The sequence below is a fragment of the Notamacropus eugenii genome, chromosome 2 (assembly GCF_028372415.1).
Source record: "Notamacropus eugenii isolate mMacEug1 chromosome 2, mMacEug1.pri_v2, whole genome shotgun sequence".
Classification (NCBI taxonomy): Eukaryota; Metazoa; Chordata; class Mammalia; order Diprotodontia; family Macropodidae; genus Notamacropus; species Notamacropus eugenii.
The window spans coordinates 432978628-433000817 of record NC_092873.1 but is presented as its reverse complement, the minus strand read 5'-3'; the positions used below and the strand labels follow the sequence as shown (position 1 = coordinate 433000817).

Here is a 22190-nt window from a genome sequence, read left to right as displayed (position 1 = left end):
GCAGGCATTTCCCCAAAAGTTCACATAGGAAGACACTCATTTTCACAAGCCTTTAAATAGCCAGCAGGTTTCCATTTAAAAGATTTCCTCTTCATCCACATAGGATTGTAGGGATGGAATAGATCTTGGGAGGTCATCCCATTCATTCCCTAGGCTCTAAGGAGGATTATATCCAAACTCATCTCAGCCAAATGAAACTCTATCCTGTTTTTAAAGTCTGTAGCCCCAGGAGAGTCAATGCCAGTGTTTTACAACCATTGTCGGGAAACTTTTCTTTGTGTCTACCCTAAATCTTTCATGTTACAGTCTAAATATGTCACATTTTTTTTCTCAGAAAGTATCCAAAATATTTTTATTTATGTATTTCAGTCTCCTCACAGCCAGACTGGCGTTTTAAAAATTTAACTAACAGTCCTTTGAAAGTTGTCTGCCTTATCATTGGCTTTGCTTTTTAATAATTAAGTTATTTTGGTTTTGCCAAATAGAATTTGATGCCTGGACTAAAATTTATTTCCTAATCTTCTGACAACCAAGAAAGGAGAAATTAAGTTTGCAGATGTGAGATGAAATATAACCAGTGAATCTGCATGCTGAGTCTGAATGAAAAAAATTAACTTGTTTTGCAGTCAAGAAGCACATTCTATGCCCAGTAAATTGAATTTCTCCTCCAACTGGAATAATTTGTGCTTAATTCTCCATTAAATACTGGCCATTCCCTATTAAGAACTAATGATTTGCTTTTTTAAAAAAACCGTTTAAGGAATCTGGTTTTTTTAAATTAGTTACCCAGAACTGTTTCCATTTTATGTTAGCCTACAGTTGAAAAGACAAATGAATAAGAACTTAACCTATTAATACAATAATGCATCCTGTTATCTGCTTAATAGTTCAGTTCTATGAAAAAGCATCACAATAAAATTTGTACAGGAGAATTGTGCTGGGTTTACATTGACGTAAGAGGGATTTGGATGAAACATTAGACTGAAGTCCCTGGCTATCGAAAGGATTCTTTTCAGTCAGTTAAGTTAAATTAGCACTAACATTTATTAAGTTTGTGCCATGTGCCAGGCCCTGTGCTAAGCACTAGGGGTGCAAAAAGAGGCAAAAGACAGTCCCTGCTCTTAGGGAGCTTGTAATCTAATAAGGGGGATTGAGGGGAGGGAGACTATATACAAAGATATGCAAAGCAAGCTGTGTACAGGACAAATAGGAAATAATTAACTAGGGGAGGCACTGGAATTACTGTGGGGGAAGACTTCTTGTAGCAGGTGGGATTTTAATTTGGACTTAAAGCCAGGGAGAGGGGAGGATTCTGATCATGTTTGGAAAGGTTACTTTTCAGTTTAGGGATGAAGTTTGCATTTATTCAAGATGACTTTTGCCAGAGCAGTTGATCAGTTTTAGTTCATGCTGCAGCCTTTGCCTTTAGAAATGGCTCTGTGTAAAAGGGGTCCAACCCAGCTCTCAGGGCTGGTGAGTGACTGCTCAGAACCTGTCCACTCTCTGACCCTTTGTCAGAACACAGTGCTGTCCAGCTTTCTTCCTACCCCTCTTGTAAAGAAGTGGCTGTTTATTAAAAATGCTACATCATGAGCAAACTACCTTAGTTGACAAGAGTCTCACAAGTCTTGACTTGTAGTAAGTTTAAGAGGGAATTTATCATTTTCATAGACAGGCCCTCAGAATGCTCCAAATAATTCATAAAATGATGACAGGCAGACTGAAATGGATAGTCACAAATGAGGGTGGGAGGTGTCTAAGCAGTGCCACTCTCTGGATCAGGGTACATTAACACGTCTCTCTGTGCTTGCCAGACCACCAAAGCCAACAGTTCTGCAGATGTGGAGTCTGCCTCTGGTCACTTCAAGGTTATCCGTGCATTTCTCTATGTCCCTCATTCCCCCAGACACTTGTGCAAACATATGCACATACACATACATTCAAGTCAAATGATTAGAGTCCTGGTAGAGGCTCATATCTGTCCGAAAGCTAGGGAGAGGTCATTTGTCTTGACGTCTACTTTCTGGTTGCTCACCTGAAAACAAATGAAGCCATTAGGAAGGCTCCTTAATCACAGGCAAATGTCATCTGATTGATCTACCCAGATGGCATCATGGGAATTAAAAATATTTTCCATAAAAGTCATTTATTTGTAGAGATGTAGAAATAGTCTTTCAAGGAGAATTTCAGGGTTGTAGAGCTAGAAAGGAGAACTTAGAGATCACTTTCTTCATTTTATCAATGAGACAACTGAGGCTGAAGAGAAATGATATGACTTAGCCTATGTTAGGTGATAGGACCTTAGCCTGGGTACACACAGTCAGAGAGTAGAAGGGAATGCCTAGCAGCTAGTTGCTTTCTCAGAGCAGACCCATTCTGCATATTTTCTCTATTGTGAGCCATGTTAGATTCAAAAGGACTGACTGCAAAATGAACACTGCACACCTAACCAAGACAGATTTCCAGTGTTCACTTTTTTGAAGACCTAGATTAAAATCTTGCCCCTGACACTTCTGGCTGTGTGACCCTGGGCAAGTCCCTTAACCTGTCTTTCTTCAACTGATCTTGATGGCTGCTGAGGCCCATTCGAGCTCTAATTTTATGTTCCTATGATCCAGCAATGGCAAAGGATATTTCTTCACCCCTTGATAGAACACTGCAAGAAAAGTCTGAAATTCACTTGCCTGTAGCCATGAGTTTACTCCATTCATTCATTCACACATTTATTAAGTATACAGAATGGGGGGCTAGGAGCTCAGTGACATAGAACATTTAGGTAAGGACTTCCTGGTGCTGCTCATGATGACAATGCCTGACCCCTGGTTGGGGCTTAATAAAGCCTGTTGAAGTGAGGACACCTATGCACATAACTAACAGATGCACAATTCCATAGGATTTTGTGACTTCCAGAGGTGTAAAACAAAGTACATTCATTTTACCAGAGAGTGACGGGAGCAGAACACACCACTGGCCTAAGTATGATAGTAGCTAATGATTAATACATACACACACGCATGCGCACACACACATATGTGTGTATGTATATATGTATGTATCAAGTCCTCCAAATATGGATATGGGAAAGGGAAACACATTTCGGATAACTGTAGGGCTCTGCTCTTCTTGGCCCTGAAGGGTTGTTTGAATTGCCCTAGATTAGCTACCTGAGATCCTGCAATCAGATTAGGTAAAGGGAATGAGAAGGAAAAGGTGTCCAGAGGCAATCAGGAAGTGAAGATGCCTCTGTCCTATCAGCTGAACTGGAGACCTGCTCCTGTTGAAGGTTTGCTGTTGTATGTATTCCATCTGACAGCTGTTTCCTGCCTGAAGGGGGAAAATAAGGATAAACAGAAGGGGGATTTTATTGTGCTTGGCTTGTGGTGGGGAAACAGTACCCACAGTAATATCCGTGTCTCTGAATGTGGCTTGGAGAAAAATATCGTGGGTGCCTTGTTCTCTTCCTTTGCCTCTCTAAGTGCTTCTGACTTTAAAGTTGTATACATTAAGTCCTATGGGGTTTATATCCCCTCTGTAAGTAGGGGGAGACTTAAAAAAATTAATTTTTGAAAAGCCTGTGAGGGCCTCCATGATTGATTAAGTAAAGGGCCACCGGTTTCCATTCCATTTTCTTGTACAAGTCCATGTGTATACCAGAGGCATCTGAGACACCAGGGCGGTGTGAGGTTTGATTGAGTAGATGTTAGAGAGTATTTAAAGATGGAACATTTATAGATACCTGAATACCTCAGCTTTTCTCATCCATTCAGAAGAATTGAGGTGCCTGCCATTTGATCAGATGTATATCTCACCCAGCTGCAGCTGTACTCATTTATCTGCTTGCCTAAGGCTGGTGGCCATACCTGCTGGGTGGGAGCATTTTTCTTCATTCATTTTATTACCAACCTAGCTTCCAATCTGGATGACAAACTTGCTAATGGTTAACTATGATCTTTGTCTAATTGATGCTTCTCAGTTGAGGGAAAGAAAAAAAGTCTTGCCCTGGGGCCAAGTCTGATGGGGGTAACACTGAGGTAGGGAAATCTTATGTACAGAAGCCTCTCATCTCACTAACCCGAGGCCTGTGTAATTAAGTAACTTGCCCAGGATTATACAGCAAAGTCAAGACTAGTATGTCAGGGCTCCTCTTCCTAATCTAGTACCTTAAAAGGGTCTAGGACTTTGATCAAACCATCAATCCTGATCAGTTTTTAATTCACACTGGTTACAAAATTGTTTAGAACATACTCAAATGATGCCAAGATCATAGTTTGCACAGTTAGCATCATAGAGGGGGAAAAGTCCTTTTCTATTCTCACTAGTCCCCAGAACGGCTGGGGGGAGGGGGAGGAAATGGATGGAGATGGGGTCATTGGTCTTGGTGACTTCTGGGAACTTCCTTCTATTTTTGGCCAAGTGACCTTGGAGAAACTGCTTTTCCTTCTCTTCCTTTGTTCTTCCATTCAGGAAGAGGAAAACAACAGATAGCGGTATGATTTCTCAGGAGTTGGGGGAAATTAATTAGTTAATGCTCGTGAAGAGCTTTGAAGAAAGAAATACCAAGAGCTTAAAAGTCAGTTGTAATGAAAGCCTCAGTAGGGGCTTAGTCATTGGTCTTTTTCATTCCCTGGAAGATGTGAACCTGCTGGAGACGAGATACTGTTCCCGGTTCTCTGACCTCTTTCAGAAATCATCTGAAAATTCATCTATTCCTTTTATGACTTTGACAGCCCCTGCTTATTCAATCTGTTCTGCATTTAAAAAAAAAAATCCAGTGGCACAGCTCCCAACTCAACTCCTTAGGGTAAAGACATGATTATTCATCTTATTTCCCACATAGTGGAGAGCTGGTTACATAGACAAGAGTGTGGAAATTTTAAGTAAAATGGCTGAAAACCATTCATGGAGTAGGATCAGAATGGTTTCACTTTGCCCCTAACTGGCTCACCCAAAAGCTACCTAGCCTATTCCTCTGGTATTAGAGATGCAAGTCATACCTTGACACTCTCCGAATCCTTTAGGATTTAAATGGAATTTCAAAAGGTAATCCATCATACCTCCCTATCAGATAGTTATTTATTTTAATGGGGTGCTGACTGACAGCTGGAGCTAACTAGTGAACTGTGAACATGAATGAAACAAAAGGTTTCCGGCATCACAGCTATCAGCATGAGTGAGAGCAGGGAATTTGCATCCAGCTCCTTCAGGAGTCAGGCTAGTTGGGGTTTCAGCTTCTTGGTGAGTAGATTTCCCAGTCTCCTGGGGGTGGGGGGAGGGCTAGCACCAGGCTGTTTGTTCTAGATTCCTCACCTCTGGGCCCTAAGCCTTCTGGGCCTCACTGTTAGGCACCCGTTGATGATTAGGATATCACCCAGAAAAGATGGACGGCAGGTAGAAGAACCGGTGTGAATAGATGGAGCCAGGAAGTCAACAAAGGACCCTGTTTTCATGCAGTTGTTCCCATGCCAGAATACAAAGGTACCCTGGGTGAACAAGCCAGAAGTGATCTGGGCACCCCTTTTTGTGTCTCTGAGTGGTTTGTAGTGATGTCCCACTATTCCCGGCCCCTTTGGGGGTTTTCTTGGCAGTGATACTCGACTGGACATTTGCTTCTGCATCTCATTTTACAGATGATGAAACTGAGGCAAACAAGTGACTTGCCCAGGGTCACTCAGCTAGTAAGTGTCAGAGGCTGGATTTGAACTCAGATCTTTCTGACTCCAGGCCCAGTGCTCTATCCACTGTGCCACCTATGTGCCTCGAAAGTGACCCTTTGGACTATAGCATGCCAATTCTGTCCATGGAGTTTTCTTGGCAAAGATACTGGAGTTTTTGCCCTTTCCTTTAGTGGATTAAGGCAGACAGAGGTTAAGGTTCTTGCCCAGGGTCAAACAACTAACAAATGTCTGAGACCCAATTTGAACTCAGGTGCACTGATTGTAGACCCAGGAACTTAAGAATTCTATCCTGGGGAGCGTAGGAACATAGACCAGCTGACAGCTAGAGATATCAAGAGTGTGTGACATTAAGACATCAAGGTGGAGGGTGACCTTCTTTCAGGGTGTTTAGAGTTATCTTGTATATCTTCACAAATATTTATTGGAGAAAATCAGAGCACACCTTAAGAGGATTTCAGGCTTCTTAATGTCTTAAATATGGATACCCTTCTCATTAAACCGAGGCGTAGGAAAGTAAGAACCTTCCCCCAAGGTCACACACACAGTAAAACACCAGGACAAGGACCTGGTTTGTCTTACTCTTCTTGATGCAGTACTTTCTAAGGCACTGGAGGTCTTCTTCAGCCCCTCAGCTCCCTTTGGTAGTCGCTGCATTAAATAGCACTTCTTGAACAGTGGGTTGAGACCCCATAGGAGGTTGTGGCCCACAGTTTAAGAAGTGATGAAGGGATCACGAGTGGAAAAAAGTTTAAGAAGCCCTGGTTTGGAACATGAGATCAAGGTCACAAGTTCCACATGAGCCAGTTAGTATGCTAGAAAAAAAAATTCAGTTACCCAGTTATAGATTGACTGAATCTCAACTAGTTGATGCTTACATGGTGCACTGTATATGTTATCTCATTGAATGGGGTTATTCCCATTTTACAAATGAAGAAACAGAAATTGGAAGTCAAGTGATTTGCGCAGAGTCTCACAGCTAAGTTTCTGAGGTTGGCTTTGAACTGAAGGCTTTCCAGCTCCAGATCTAGCACTCTGCCTACTAAGTCCTGCTGCCTCTCTGACCCCTGACCTGAGGCAGGTTTCTTGCCAGGTACAAGGAGGGAACACTGAGTGAAAGGTTGTAAATTGCTCAGTATGACATGCACACTTTCAGTTCAGTTCACCCTACTACAGGCAAAGCTCTGAGTACACACACACACACACACACACACACACACACACACACACACTTCCTACCCTAAGGGAGCTGTTATGAGGATCAGATGAGGTTATCTTTGTAAAGAACTTTTAGAATCTTCAAGTACTTTGTAAATGTAAGGGATGTTGCTATTGCTCCTGCTAAATATAGGAAAGAGAGAATGCTAAGGTAGGTGATGGGGAGGAGAAGGTGATCTCTAAGCTGAGGGTTCTAAGAGGGGGAGATCTAGAGGGGCAGCTAAGAAACAAAGTATGAATTGAGGTGAGCAAGCTGATGGGAGCCAGAGTGCAGTCTGCATTTTATCCTCAGAGCCCTGGGGAGCCATGGAAGTGTGAAGATAGTCATAGGTAGTAGGTAACCTTGCTGGGGCACTGCAGGCATTGGGGTGGACAGCCCACCATGGAGTCAGGACTGTCTGAGTTCAGTTCCACCCCCACCCCTTCAGCATATAGGTAACTGCCATTCTGGACAAGTCACTTAAGTCTCAGGGTCTCCAGACAACCCCTTAAGGGCTGTTGCTAACCCATTGTAGTAGAGAAAATTCTTCCCCAAGAGCTCCCTATGCCAGTGAAATTTGCATTGGCAGAAGAAATGTCCTCCTTTGGGAATTCCTTATACATCCCTTACCAACCCCCCCCCCCCAAAAAAAAAGAAACAAACTCAAGAAAAGCAGCCTTGTGCAGTGAAAGGGGGCAGGATTTGGAGTTTGAGTGTGAAGCCCAGCTCTACCACATAATGCATGTGTGACCTTGCTCAGTTCACTTAAGTTGGAAGAGAAGAGCTCCAAGGTCCTGCCCAAGTCTAAAGCTATGATCCTATGAACTGAAACTCTGAAAGGTTAGTAAGTAAGTTAGGACTCAGTGAAGCCAACTCAGTACACTTCAATTCCACTGACATTTCTTCCAAGCCAGACAAGTAAAAGGTACCATCCCCTGGACCCCACCCCAGGATTTCTGACCCCCAAATCCAGGGCTTTGCTATACCAAAGCTGCCTCCATTTCTTAGTGCATAGCCTACTGAAACAGGCCAATGTCACCCTCTCCGAGTAACAAGGACATTGCACCAAAAGAAACCCAAGGCCTTTTTTTCCCTATCTCTACCTAAATACTCAGCCAGAATTTTAGAGAGAACTAATCCTTCAGCCTGGCTAAGAATCACAGGCCTGTCCCACTGGGCCTGTGCCCTGTTTCCTTCTTCCCTTTTCCCAGCTCTGTTCTTGGAAGTCAGGAGGGAATCTGAGAAGTAATGAGCAGCCCATTTTCCAAATGCTTCAGAATGAAGTCTGTCATTAATACTCTCCCTGCCAGCTCCTTGTGTTAGAGCCTTCAGGGGAAGGAAGCTGCAGAATGGGATGTAGGTGACTTCAGAGAGAGGGCAGGGCCTCTCTGGGGCTTTGGAAGCTGGAACAGCTAACCTTGAAAATGGTTCAGGGCAGGTTCCCAACTAAATGATGACTAAAGCGGTGTAGGCTGTCTGTCTAACCTGAGAGCATCCATTATAAAAATGGAGGCCAGAAAAGGTCTACCATCTAGAGCAAGGCTAATCACTTTAGACTTGAAAACAGTGCCTATAGTGGAGAGAAAAGGAAGCTCGTAGGCCACTGGCCCAGATTAGAAAAAAGATTTGTCAGGGCACATCTGAGTGAGTCCCAGGAGGTTTTGTCCTCTCCTGTACCATCCAGCCTCACTATAACTCCCAGGGCTCAGGGAAGTGTGATCGGTCATTGGGTGCTATAGGATGAGAGAGGGTAAGCCTGAGCACAGCACAGTAGTTATCTTGTGTTTGTTAGAGCAGAATTCATTTCCATAACCTCATCATGTGTCAGAACTGGGAGGGAGGAGGGCCTCCCGATGTAAGAAGTATAAATGTAAGAAATTCCAAGCCTTCCACAGAGTCTAAATGCAGGCTCTGGGAAGGAGGAGGCCAGGCAGGAGAAACAAGCTGACTGGGATATGAGCTCAGAGGAAGATGCTTTGCATCCCAAACTTATAATTGGGGCAGTGGCTGATCTTGTGATTGGGGTCCCTCCTGGTGCATTGGAATGTGTGCTTTGGAACTGGGGCTGGGGGTGGAGTGGGGTGGAGTACTGGATTACAGCAGCTGTAACAAGTGACAGATGTGTGTCCTCACACATACATGGAGAAGACTGGTTGTATCCAACTAGGTCTTTCTGCTCTTCCCTTTGAGGAAGCTGAAGCAAGAGACAGAGGAGAGAAATCTAAGAGGTCATAGAAAGGGAGGGAATGCAGTTAGCATGGGCCCAGGAAAGCGGAACTGGACCCTGTTTGGAAGGGTGCTGGAAACCCTGGCTCCCTTTCCTACAACCTCAAAGAAGTTAAAAGCAAAACAAAAAAAGAGGACAAAGGATGACTTTTGAAAGTGGTTTGTGTAGCTGGACTGGTTTGATTTCTTTCTCTTTTTTCCCTCATCTGGTTTGATTCTCTCTCCTGTTCTTCCTCACAGAAAATGAAGGAGTATTTGGAGGGCAGGAACCTCATCACCAAGCTTCAGGCCAAGCATGACCTTCTCCAGAAAACCTTGGGAGAAAGTGAGTACAGGAGAGCAGGGCCATGCTGGTGGTTTGGACATGGGGGAGGGGTTGGTCCTAGACCATACTGAATTAAGTAGTGGGCTTTATGCCTCAGTCCCAGCTAAGCTGGGCAAAACGGGCATGTTCATGTTTTATGAATATATTTCTTTTTCCAGTCTGTTTGATACAGGGGCAATATCTCCTCCCCCTTCCCCCCTTCTGAGCCCCCTTGCAAATGACTGCTTGAGTGATGGCAAAAGAGGAATGCTTAATGAAGCATTAATGGGCATCATCTATTTGTTTAAATGGAGTGTGCTTGCTCTCCCCCTACCCAACCTCCCCCCCCCCCCCCTCGCCAGCCTCCTCTGCCACAGTTAGGGTAAGGAGACTGATTGATTATTTATCATCCCAGTGCCTCATTAGAGAGGCTCCCTTTTCCATGCTGAGATGGTGAGCTGGGTACAAGGAAGTTTGGAAACTGGAGCTCCCAAAGACACATTTTGTGTCCCAGGTGATCCTTTGGGTGGGCCCTCTATAGAAAGCATCAGACTTTTCAGAGAAAGAGGAGAGAAGGCAAGAGCAGAATGCTCCATGCTTTGGGACAACCTGCGTATTAGCATGAGAAGAACAGACTACTTTGCAGTTACCGTCTGCCAAGCATTGTTGCCCCTGCTTGGGTCCCAGAGCAAAGGCAGTGGTGAGCCTGGGTTGTGTCATAGGATGGCCTGAGCCAGATCCCCAGAAAGTAACAAGGCAGGATTCTGGGCAGACACTCTGGACTTTCTCCACACAACGGATGGGCAGAGAAGGGAAAGGTGAAGGAGCATCCTTGGGGAGGGGGGTATAAGCGCTGGCTCTCTGCCCAGCTCCTCAGCCTCGCTTCACACTGGCCCCCAGCTTCCTGTGACTCATGGGGATTCCCAGGTTGGAGGTGCCTCTGAAGGCCGTGTTCCACTTTTTCCTCTATTTCTTTATTTAGCAATAGATCAAGAATAAAGAGGGTAGATCACAGCAGATCACAGAACATGGGGGCTGAGTTCTTTACTCCTACCAAGAAGAAAGTTGCATTCATTCATACAAGTCTTCCTCTGAGTCTTCCCTGAGACTGACCTACAGCCTCACACACACACACACACACACACACACACACGTCTATACATACACATTTGTGCACACACCACATACACACAAGCACACACACAACACACATACAATACATATCTACACACTGGTATGTACATACCACATACACATATCCACATACAACACACACACAATGTATATATACACACTAGTGTGTACATGCTACACATACACAAGCATATACAGGTGCACACATACCACATATATCCTCAGCTATCCCCAAATAATAAAAGGCACTTCCACCTCCTTTGATCAGTATTTTTAAACATTTTCTGCCCTGTGACCATTTAACCTCCTGTGCCCCTTCTCTCTGCCTCACTTTGGTCATCATACCCATCCATCTGCCCAAGAAGCTGATCAGGTTTGGACATCAGGAGCCGATCTCTGTTTACAAAAAAGCCTTTGCTCCTAGGATATCAGATTACTCCTGGGATGTCAGAGAGAAAGAAAGCTCAGTCCTATTTTCAGCAGCTAGAACTGTGATTTCCTTAGGGCAAGCAAATTCTAAACAGCCTCTAGATACAGCCTTATTGGCTGAAGCCAGTCCAAGACCCTAAGGCATATGTCTACACACATACCAAGTATATCAAGTAGGGGAAAAGGACGGGTGACCATTTATTATTTTTGCAAATTACCTTAATCTAAAGATGACAAGTTCTAGCAATTTAAAAAAAAATTAGCAGAAGATTTTCCTATCTGCAAGTCATTATGTTTCTGGCTTCTGCATGTATTTGTCACCATAAATGCAAGCGCTCCTGTTATTGGGATAATTGATGTGTATGAATATTCCAGGGTGGAAATGGGACAGATGTTGAAAATAATGGCTCAAAGTAATATTTTTGCAGATGAGAGGTTGGTGTGAGGAGGAGGAAGGGGCTGTGCAAGACATATTTAACTCTAACCAACGATTAGTAACCTTTAAGAGAGGAAAAGAAATTTGCTCTCAAAGCCCCCAGCCACCCTTGTTCCTTTCAGAAGCGTTTCTTAGAGTGGGAAGGAGTGTGGGAAGCTCATCATTCCTGTCCTAGCTCAGGCATGTGCTTAAAGGGTCTCCCCTCTCTATCCCTAACAGTCTACGACATGGTTTTAAGGAGAGCTTATCTGGCCATGCTGACACTGCCTTTTCCCACCAACCTTGTCAGGTTTTTAGGTTGAATTGAAGTAAATGTTGAAACTAAAAGCTCCACCCCTCTCCCCCAACTGCCCACCCCCAGCCAATAACCTAGAATGCTCCATTGTTTGACAGTCAACAAGGATTCCCAGTCCAGGATGAGTTTCTGATTTTCCTTCCAGCTATGTGGAATCTGTCTTCACCCTTTCCCCAGTCCCCCAGTCCCTTCTCTTTAGCTGTGAAAAGTAGAGATTGGCAGACAGAGGAGCTCACGCCCTGGAAGCCCATCTCAGGAATGGGCCTTGCCCAAGCTGAGGAGACTGGACTGTTTTTCCGCATTTCCTGCCTTCATGGTGGGGAGGGTTGTCTCTCATAACAGAGACTCTCGAGTGCAAGCTCAGAGTTGTCCTTCTCCAGAGCTATTGTCTTCCTCTCCCCTCAACCATCACCCCTTGACCTTCCCACTCAAATGTGGTTCAGTTCCTTCACCCAGAATCTGGCTTCTGACCTTTCTTCCCCAGTGTCTCACCCTCCAACATAGATCTTTTGTCTTTCCTATAGGTCAACGGACAGACTGCTCTCTGGCCAGGTAGGTGTGGCTGGGGACAGCCCTGGGCAGGGTTAGAGGGGAGAGGTAGGCTGGGAATTTTGGCTGGGTAGGGAGTGGACTGTTTGTAGTCTGAGAAAGAACCGAAGAACTGTGCTGTAAAAACATGTGATGACTTTACAAAGAAGGGCCCTTCTTTCTCTCTGTCCTGCTGACCCCATCAGGTCTAAAATGGAACTGGGATTCTCAGAGATTCTTAGGTAGAGAAAGACACAATGAAAGGAAGACCCAGAAATAGCCTGTGTAGGAAAAGCAAGATGCCAGAGGATCTGGCAGGCCTAGCGTCAGCTTCAGAATTGAGGCCGCTTCTGTCACCAAGAACGTAGATCTGGAAAGAAGTGCTTGGTCTCCGAGGACATTTCTCATGTACTAACAAAGAATACAGATCTTAATTAGTGACTGTTTGCCAGTCCTGAAATACTCTTCAGAACAAAGCAGCAACTTTGAGTAGAAATCTGGTTCCCCTATGAGAATCCAGAAACCTTTGAAGCCTTGCGTGTGATTCCAATGCCCTGAGGAAGCCCTAGAGGTCCCCCAGGAAATACCACTTTCCCAGGCCACGTTACACTCTAGGTTTCTACCTTTTACACTGCTGATAGTCCTCAGATGCCTGGAAGCGTGCTGATTTAAACAGTGAAAAGAGTTTTAATGGACAGGCCTCCTTGGGGACTTGTATTTCAGCCCATTGTATCAGTATTAGAATCTGCCAACACAAACAATAATCCAAAGGCCATTTGTAGAAATCGCTTCATTTTGACTGTCATCTTTTTTCATTATGGATTATAGTAAAGACTTAATAATACTAATCTCTCTAACTGGAAGGAAACAGGATGAGGGAGTTTCTTAAAATGTATTGTGAGAGAGGGATCAAAGATTAGAACAAGCCTGCCTGAGCTTCTTAAACTGGAAGGAACCCTCAGAGGGTCATCTGGCTCAAAAGGGTCCAACTCAAGGATGCCTGTGGCCCCCAAAACTCTGGAGTTTTGCCCTCACCATACTAAAATACAATTGGAAAATATTTGACAAAGTAAATGAAAATACATTAAGACAGAGATAATATTAATTTGTGGTTTTCTAAGTCAGTTTGGGGTCAGTAAGGATCTCTCCTCTAGCTCATTCCCCTGCCTTCTACCAGCACTAACAGCCAGAAACACAACTGCCTGTCTTCTTTAAAATCTCTAGAGAAGTGGATTCTCCAGCCTTCTTTGCTGACAACTTCCATGGTCTCCCAGTTCTTACAAATGGAAAGTTCTACTCCTGAAAGTAGAGCTTTGCCTGTTTTATCATCTTGAATTTAGAATGATAGTTTCAGGTCATGGAAAAAGGAGAAGCCTAGTCACGTCCGAAGGTCAGCGAGCATTGGTTAAGCTCCTACAGCTAGGTGATACAGTGGGTAGAGCACTGGACTTGGAGTCAGGAAGACTTGAGTTCAAATCCAGCCTCAGACAATTATTAGCTGTGTGATTCTGGGCAAGTCTCTTCACCCTGTTTGCCTCAGTCTCCTCATCTATAAAATGAGCTGGAGAAGAAAAATGGCAAAACATTTCAGTATCTTTGCCAAGAAAACCCCAAATGGGATCATGAAGAGTCAGACACAACTGTAAAAACAGCTGACAATGACAAGATGTGCCAGGCACTGTGCTAAGTGCTGGGCACAGTGGGGGTGGGGGGAGAAATACAAAAAAAGAAAGACCTTCATTGCTCCCAAGGAACATGGTAAAGAGATCTGTCAGACAAGTCTCAAAGTAGAGCAGCCACGTGGGAAATGGGATGTCTGAGTGGCGATCTGGAGTTCATAGCGTGCCACCCCACCCCCCACCCAAGTTAGAGGATCAGGAGGGACCCAAGACACCTTATAGACTTCCTCATCTGCTTTTCGATAAGTTGGTCAACAGCTTCCTCCTCAGTGATGGAATAAAGTTTTGCACCAGACTTTGGAATGGTCACCTTCTCACCTTTTCCTCTTTTTTCTTTCTCTTCCACTCCCGGATTGTTGTTACGGGCTGGGCGGGCACCACAGCCGGCGGAGCTCCACCATAAGGAAACAGGTAAGGACCTCCGGTTGGGGATAGGGATTGCGTGAGTGGGCTCCTTCTGGTTCTGCCGGGTTTATGGGACCTTCCCTCCCTGCTCAGGAGGGATGTTTGGGGTCATGCTCATTTTGAATACTTAAAAGGACCTGGTATTTCAGCAATGTGGGCATGACAATGATGATGATGAAGATGAAGATGATGATGGGTAGCATTTACTTGGCACTTTAAGGTTTGCTAAGTATAATTTTTGATTTATTTCATTTTTAGCTTATGGGATAAAATCAGCATTTCTATAACATAGTATACTTTTTTTAAAGCACTTTATATTAATGTCATTTCATTTGATCCTCACAGTGGTCCTATGATATAGGTGCTATTATTATCCTCATTTTACAGATGAGGAAACTGAGGCTCTAAAAGGTTAAGTGATTTGTCTGGGTCACACAGGGTAAGTATGGCAGGATTTAAACTGGGGTCTATCCAACTCCAACACCTGCTAACTATATTTATATTACTAGCATCTATTGATGCATTGCTGTGATGCAATACGCAACCTATCTATGCCTTAGATTTTTTAAATCCATTACTGTACTTGAAAAAATTCCCCAAGTAATAGTTGCCTCTCTGGGATTTAGTTGGGTCAGTCCTTGGAAGACAGATTGACATTTCATCACTGTATTCAAAGATCTTTCCATTCGGGAGGACTTTGGTATGTTCTGCCTAACTCATCTTTAAAGGACCTGTGTCCAGCCTCACGCCACGATGAGGCATCTCTAGGAAAAGTCAGCGTTATGGGATATGTGATATCGTCACACGTAGGCATGTGATACATGTGATAGTTGGAATGTGGGATATATTTCCCATGAAATAATGGGACTGCCGTTGTTTTGTGTCCAGACCTGTCTGTCCTGATTTAGATCATTTCCCCTTCTCTGGAAACACCATGAGTTTGATTAAATGATTAAGCACCAGCGGTTCACCACACTAGAGCGTGTGCACGGCATCATCCCTCTGAGCCACTACCCTTCCGTGGGACCTTCAGCCTGTCACGTGGCTTCAATCTTTTCATGCATAAAAGGAAGGGGTTAGGCTGAGTGATCCCTAAGATCCCTTCTAGTGCCAGATTGCTCGTGTGTGTGCGTGTGTGTGCGTGTGTGCGTGTGTGTGCGTGTGCGTGTGCGCGTGAGACCCTATAGCGTCTAAACCCATGGTGGGGGCTTTATTTTTAGCTTGTAGTTCACGAGGGTTGTTGTCTTTTGACAGCCAGCATCAAGGGTATGTTTAAGCACCTTAGGTCTACAGGCAGGCGTGTGAAGCTAGAGTACAAGGAAACAGCTACTTGACGTCTGGCTGTTTCACTCTGATGCCTTGCTGTTATACTCAGCTTTGCTACTGGGGAGGCAGCCCTCAGTTATGATAATGGTCAGCTCCACTGCTACTAACAGTAATGGCCAGCATTTATGTAGCTCTTTGCAGGGTGCTTCACATGGGTTATTTCATGAGGTGCTCATCACACCTGTGGGAGGTAGGTGCTCCTATTGTCCCCATTTTACAGATAAGGACACTGAGTGAATTAAGTGATTTGTTCTGGGTCACCTTGCTAGGAAGTGTCCCAACCCTGGGTCTTCATATTAGGAGGCAGTGATATGGATACTCCAAAAATTTTGTTTATCTTTGAAATATGGTGCAGTATAATAATTATTATTATCATTATTCCAGCAGAAAAAGATTTGTCATTGCAATAATTTTAAAAGCTTACATTGAAATGAATTTGTATTTTCTGGCCCTAGACTCAGATAATCTGGGTTCAAATCTTGGCACTGTTACTTATGACTGGTGACCTTGGGTGAGTCTCTTAATATTTCCTGGCCTCACTTTCCTCATCTGTAAAATAAAAGTATTGAACTGGATAACCTCTGTGGTCCCTTCCAGCTCTGTGTCCATGACCCTGTGATCCTTGGAGATTCAATGAGAAAGGAACAAAGATGAAATGTGGAAAAAACTATCCTGGGGTTACAGGAGGAAACTCTACATACTAATAAATAAATAAATTCAAAATGGATTATCCACCCACAGGTAACTGAAAGTTGCCCATGTGCAGGGTATCCCAAAAAGCATTGATGCCGTTGTAAGCTGTAATGTAGTTTTATGGTTTAATAGCTTAAAACTGCAATAAGACTTTTGGGACACCATCTGAGGTTCTTGGGGTCTGGCACCCCAAGTGATTTCTAACCTAACAGTGATTTCAGCCTGCCCTGGTTAAAGTTGGGTCATATGTATAGTTAATGTGACCTTATTTTTTTCTTTTTCCAAGAATGATTTGGCAAACCAAGTGTGGTCTTGGGATAAGATAAGACCCGTTCATTTGTCACATCTCTGCCATGATTGTTTTTTTCTTTCTCTCCCTTGGCTCACAATTTGGTGAAAATACCATCAGATAGACTAAAATCTTTTGGGGAGAAGTGCTAAAAATTGTTCATGATATCATTGTTGTAAATTATCCTTCCCAGGCCTGTGCAACTTCAGTCAATGGCAAAGCCTGGGGTGCCTCCTCCAGGGGTGATTGATTGCGTTTGTATCTCAGTGATTTAATAACCAGAGAGCTAACCAGAGAGTATCTGGGAAGAAGGAAGAACAGTCCTTTTATGTCCAGTGAGAACAGAGATGAATTTGAAGTTTCATTCCATGCGTACTGGAGCCCTTTAGACACTGTGGTGACTGAAGGCGAGGAAGCCATCATGGCTTCATATTGGGAACCAGTCAGATCAGGCTGGGAGACAGCATGTGCCATTGGTTTGCTGGCACCCTGTCCTGGGAATGTCACCCACTGAGTTTTCTTAGCACTTAAAGAAGAAGTGTGTTTGTGTAGGGCTGGGTTTGCATAAGAATTCCAGGATATACCCCAAATCCCAAATAAGGCAGTGCCTTGTTTTTGTGCTTCTGACCCACTTCCTGTATGACAACTCAAACCCAGTGGTGGTTTTGTAAAGCATTTTTCAAAAAGTGACTTGTTTGATCTACTAAAAAAGTCAAACAAGTAGAGATTGAGGACAGATTGTGCAGGATAAGTAACCAATAGGAGTAAACTCATGATTCCTCAGCCAATGAAAGAGTAAATGGGTTTTGTTATATTGAGGAATCCTTGCAGACCTTTAGTGTCGGTAGAATCCAGCCAGAGTGAGAAGGAGGGTCATTTAGTCCATCCCCCTGCCTTTAGCTAAAGTGCATTCATACTTTGGGAGACAACTTTTACTTATCCCTTTCTTAAATATTTCTGGAGGAGCCCCTTACAGTGTTTCCCAGGCTTTGTATTCAGGAAGTCCTGCCTGGGTCCCCAACATATCATTCTCATGTCTAATTTGGATCCTTCTTAATGTACTTTTAAGCCTATATCCTTTGATCTTGTGCTCCTTGGAAATAGGAAGCACTCATCCCAGCTTTCACATTCAATTTGCTCCTGATTTCTCAACAGACTGCTTGAAACATGTATAAATACACAGTTGACCATCCTTATGTGCCTCTGGAGAGGATCATTTTTCCACCTGGGTAAAGAATTGGTTTCTCAACATACAGCAGAAGGTCAGGAATAAGAATTCCCATCTTGTAAGTGTTGAGGGTTACTTTCAATAACCTTCCCCCTAGGTCCTTTTGAATCATGGAAGCATTTCTGTTTGAAAAACTCTTCCATGAACTCATTCATTCAGAGTCAAAGATTCCCTTGTTGGTCAACTCTCAAAATAACTAATGAAAACCAGAGAGACCTCCAAATTTCAGCCGTCAACAAATGGTTCCATTAGCCTCCTGGTGACTGAGGCCTACTTAGTAACAGGCCTGCAAAGCAGTGTCCCCTGCTTACCCAGGCAAAATGCCAAGTGATACCAGTTGATCATAAAGGATGAGCATTGAATTTAATACATATCTTTAAGGAGAGTAACCTGGTGAGAAATATTTTGGGGCTAATAAACTCTAGCCTATTTGGATAACTGTAAACCATGTGATATGGTCCTCTAGCTGAGCATTCTGGGCAATAGCCCTGGTTTTGAAATAATATTGACTTTTTTCACAACTTCCATGTGAAGGAGTGCCTTATCTCTTCCTCCCCTTCAGTCCTGTGTTATCAACAGCAAGGTCACATTAAGTACCTCATTGCATTTCGCATCACCCAAAGTGTCATGACAGGAGTTACATCAGGCAGAGACCCTAAGCTCCTAGGGGACATGAACCAGTAATACAAGCAAAATGGGTTCAGACAGTGCACTGAGAATAGCAAACAAGCATTCACAGTTAAGTGAAGCAAGTGCCTCTCCTCCATCACAGAAATACACCAGCTACGTGCTCAGGATTAATGCACTCCTTTGGAGCTGAGGAGCTTGGCAAACAGAGAAAGAGAGATGTGGCAAGGGGAGGCCATCCAAAGCCTCCATGACTTGGGCACTGGATCCTTATCTTGCTCTCCCTCGGGTGTGTGCTGGAGAACCAGGAATGTGCAATCACTTCAGGCTAATCGGCAGTCATTGGTGATGCTGACATGAAGGACGGTTTGGCCCCTGAAGCTGGAAACCTATAGAGAGCAGATGGGTTTTTCAAGCCTTGAATATAAACATTTGCTAGGACCTTCTTGACTCCTGCTCCACCTTGGCACAGGCACTGTACCCTTTGGCAGGACTGCCAACACCCTGGGACCTGGAAGCCATGCCAGTTGATGGACTGGCTGACTCCTTTGCCTGACTCCCCGGAATGACCCACCTGCTCCCCTCCTGCTGCCCAAATTCATGGGTAAAGCTGAATATCTTGAGCCAGGAGAGAGGAGTAGGCAATCTCTTGAGATGGACAGAGTCCACTAGGTCTCTTCAGCCCAAGTTCTACTTTCTTTATTTCTCACTAGTTGGAACCCTACCCTTTCTTCCCAGCTAGAGAGTACTTCTGCCTGACCCCTTCATCTCTTAGACTTAGTTTTGTATGTGTTTAATACCCTTGTTCATTCAACAAGTATCTATGGAGCATCTGTTGTATGGTAAGCTCTGGGCATGATGCAGAGGAACAAAATACAATCCTTACCTTCCCGTAGATGTAGATGGAAGACCAAGTGGAATGTTGTGGTACAATAGAAAGAGGCACGCAGTGCTATCTCCTTGATTTCAAAGGAGTCAGAGAGCACTTCTGACTGAGGAAATCTGGGGAGTCTTTGGGGAGAAGGGAGCATGCTCAGTTAGACTGAAATATGGAAAGGAATTTAGGTGGAAGTAGGGAGAGGGAAAAGTGGGCACCATCTCAAGCAGAAGTAACAGCACAAAGAACAAAGGCCCAGATGTGGGAAAGCATAGGACAAGCTTGGGGAATGACCGATAGCCAGCTTTGGCTGGAGGTACGTGAAAGAGAACAATGGGTAATATGGTAGATAAGGTAGATGAGGGCCAAATCAGTCTGGGCTTTGGATACCATGATAAGAAAAACAAAGCAAAACATACTTGTTTGTAAAACCATTACCTTTGGGGTCTGTTTATATGTAGGCATGTCTGTCTACATGTTTGTGTATACATATATGTGTATGTATGCGTGCATGCTTGTTTGCTTCAATGCCTTTATCCAAGCATTTTCTCTTCTCCTATCCTTACACAATCCCTATGCCAACATTTGTTCCACAGTCCCTTGGCCAACATGCCACATTTTGTCGATGGGGAAGTTGGGGCCCAGAGAAATAAAATAACAAGTTTGTATGGCAGATTATCAGATTAAGGACTGGAGTTTGGATTCTCCTGAAATCTCATATATATATATATATATATATATATATATAGAGCTCTTTTCCAACTCTTGTGGTTTTGTAATTAGTTTATAATTCTCTTTACACCTTAAGGGAGGCCATGTGGTATAGTGGATAGAGAGCTAACCTCCTAGTGAGGGAGACCTGAGTTCCTGTGTAATCTCTTGACCCTGGGCAGGTCACTGACTTCTCGGTGCCCCAGAAACCACCTCTCTAAATTGTTAAGCAGTTGCCAATCTACATTAGTAGAGGAAGTTCTTGACCAAGAGCTCTCTATGCCAATGAAATCACATCTGATTTTTTTTTAATGACAAGTGGCCCCTTCTGGTATGCTGCTGTTGGCACGTCCCCTGGCTACAAGTGATCAACAAAGCTCTGCAGAGATAAGTGGAGAACACACTGAACTATTGGCTTTTTTCCAGACCTTCTCATCTTAACTCAAGCCTCTCATGGCACCCCTCCCTCCAACCTATGAGCCAAAGACCTTTCCTCATTCTTCACCAAAAAAACAAAGGCCATTCACCGAAGCTCCTCCTCCTCTCCTTTCCCCTCTTCTTCATCTCACATTATTCCAATATATTCCCCCTCTATTTCCTGCACCACTCCAGTCTCCGTTAAGAGGTGACCCTTCTCCTTACTAAAGCCAGATCACTGTCATCTCTGCTCCCTCCTTTACATTCTATCTCTCCCTGTTTACTTGCTCCATTCCTCCTGTCTACAAAAGTTCCTGTGTCTCCTCCATCCTTAGAAACTCCTCACTGTGCCCCACTCGTTGTTGTCCGCCTCTCCTCCTCATCCTGGCTAAACCCCTCAATAAAGATATCGGTATTGGGTTCCTTTCCTTACTCTCAGTCTCTTCTAAGTCCTCTTCGATCTGCCTTCCAGCTCTATCATTCAGCGGAAAGTAGCCTCTCCACAGCTACTGAGGATCTCATTTCCTAGTCTAATAGGCTTTTCTTAATCCTGACCCTTCTTGACCTCTCTCTGCAGCAGCTCACACTGCTGGCCACCTTCTTCTCTTGGATGTTCTCTCCTCCCTAGGCTTTTTTGCTACTCTTGCTCTGACAGTTCTGATTGCCCCTTCTCAGTCCCCTTTGCTGGATCTTCATCCGCATCATTCACTAACAATGGTTTCCCCACTATGCACTTTGGGATCTCATCCCCTGCTCTGGTTTCACTTATGCTCACTGGTCTAGTCTGTCTTCTGAGGTCCAGTTATGTACCCCCAGCTGCCTTTGGGCCTCTCAAAGTAAAGGTCCCATACATATCTCAGTGGGTCCAAACTACATCTCTTATTCTTTCCTCCAAAACTCTTCCCAACTCCCTATTACTGTGAAGAGCAGCACTTTCCTCCCAGTCACCCAGGTCCACAAGCTCAGCATCATCCCTGCCTCTTCATTCTCCCTCACTCCACATATCCCAAAGGTTGCCAGATCTCATTTTTCCCTTCACTATATCTCTCAAGTACAGATTCCCTTTTCTCTCCTCTGACACTGCCACCCCCCGGTACAGGCCCTCACCACCTCACACCTGACTGGTTGGGCTTCTGTGTCTTTCCACTCTGATCCATCTTCCACTTAACCCCCAAAGCCATTTGTCAAAATGTAGACCATGGCACCCCAGTGCCCACCGGTTCTTCAGTAGCTTTCCATTGCCTCCAGGACCAAACATACAGTGAGGAAGTAGATAGAGCCTTGGACCTGGAGTCAGAAAGACTCTGGACTGGGCAAGCCAATTAACTAACCTCTGTCTTCCTGTTTCCTTCTCTCTAAGCAAGAGCAATAATAACAGCACCCACCTCCCAGGGATGCTGTGATAATTGTAAAGCGCTCAGTCAGCACAGTGCCCGGCACACAGTAAGAGCAACATAAATGTTAGCTGTTAGTATTCTCATTACCTCCCAGGGTGTTGTAAAGGGCTTTGCAAACCTTGAAATGCTGTCTAAGCCCCAGCTGTTGTTGTTACTGTCATTACGTAAAACCCTTTGACATTGAAAGTTCTTTGTAACCCAGACCCTTGCTACCTTCCAGTTTTTGATATTCAGCCTCTTCCACAGACTCTCCATTCTAGCCACACTGGCACTGGCCCACTTGAAATTTCTCAAATGAGAGATTCCCATCTCCCATCTC

The 22190-nt window shown here is 44.2% G+C and overlaps 1 protein-coding gene across 6 annotated transcripts in view; it reads left to right on the top strand.

Annotated features, from left to right (window-relative positions):
- Positions 1–22190, top strand: part of SRGAP2 (SLIT-ROBO Rho GTPase activating protein 2) — a 247956-nt gene that overhangs the window by 187590 nt on the left and 38176 nt on the right. For all 6 annotated transcript variants that reach the window (XM_072648021.1, XM_072648020.1, XM_072648023.1 and 3 more), the window contains exons 10-12: positions 9337–9421; positions 12219–12246; positions 14285–14312. In XM_072648021.1, the coding sequence (XP_072504122.1) occupies positions 9337–9421; positions 12219–12246; positions 14285–14312 (141 nt within the window). The remainder of the gene's footprint in view (positions 1–9336; positions 9422–12218; positions 12247–14284; positions 14313–22190) is intronic.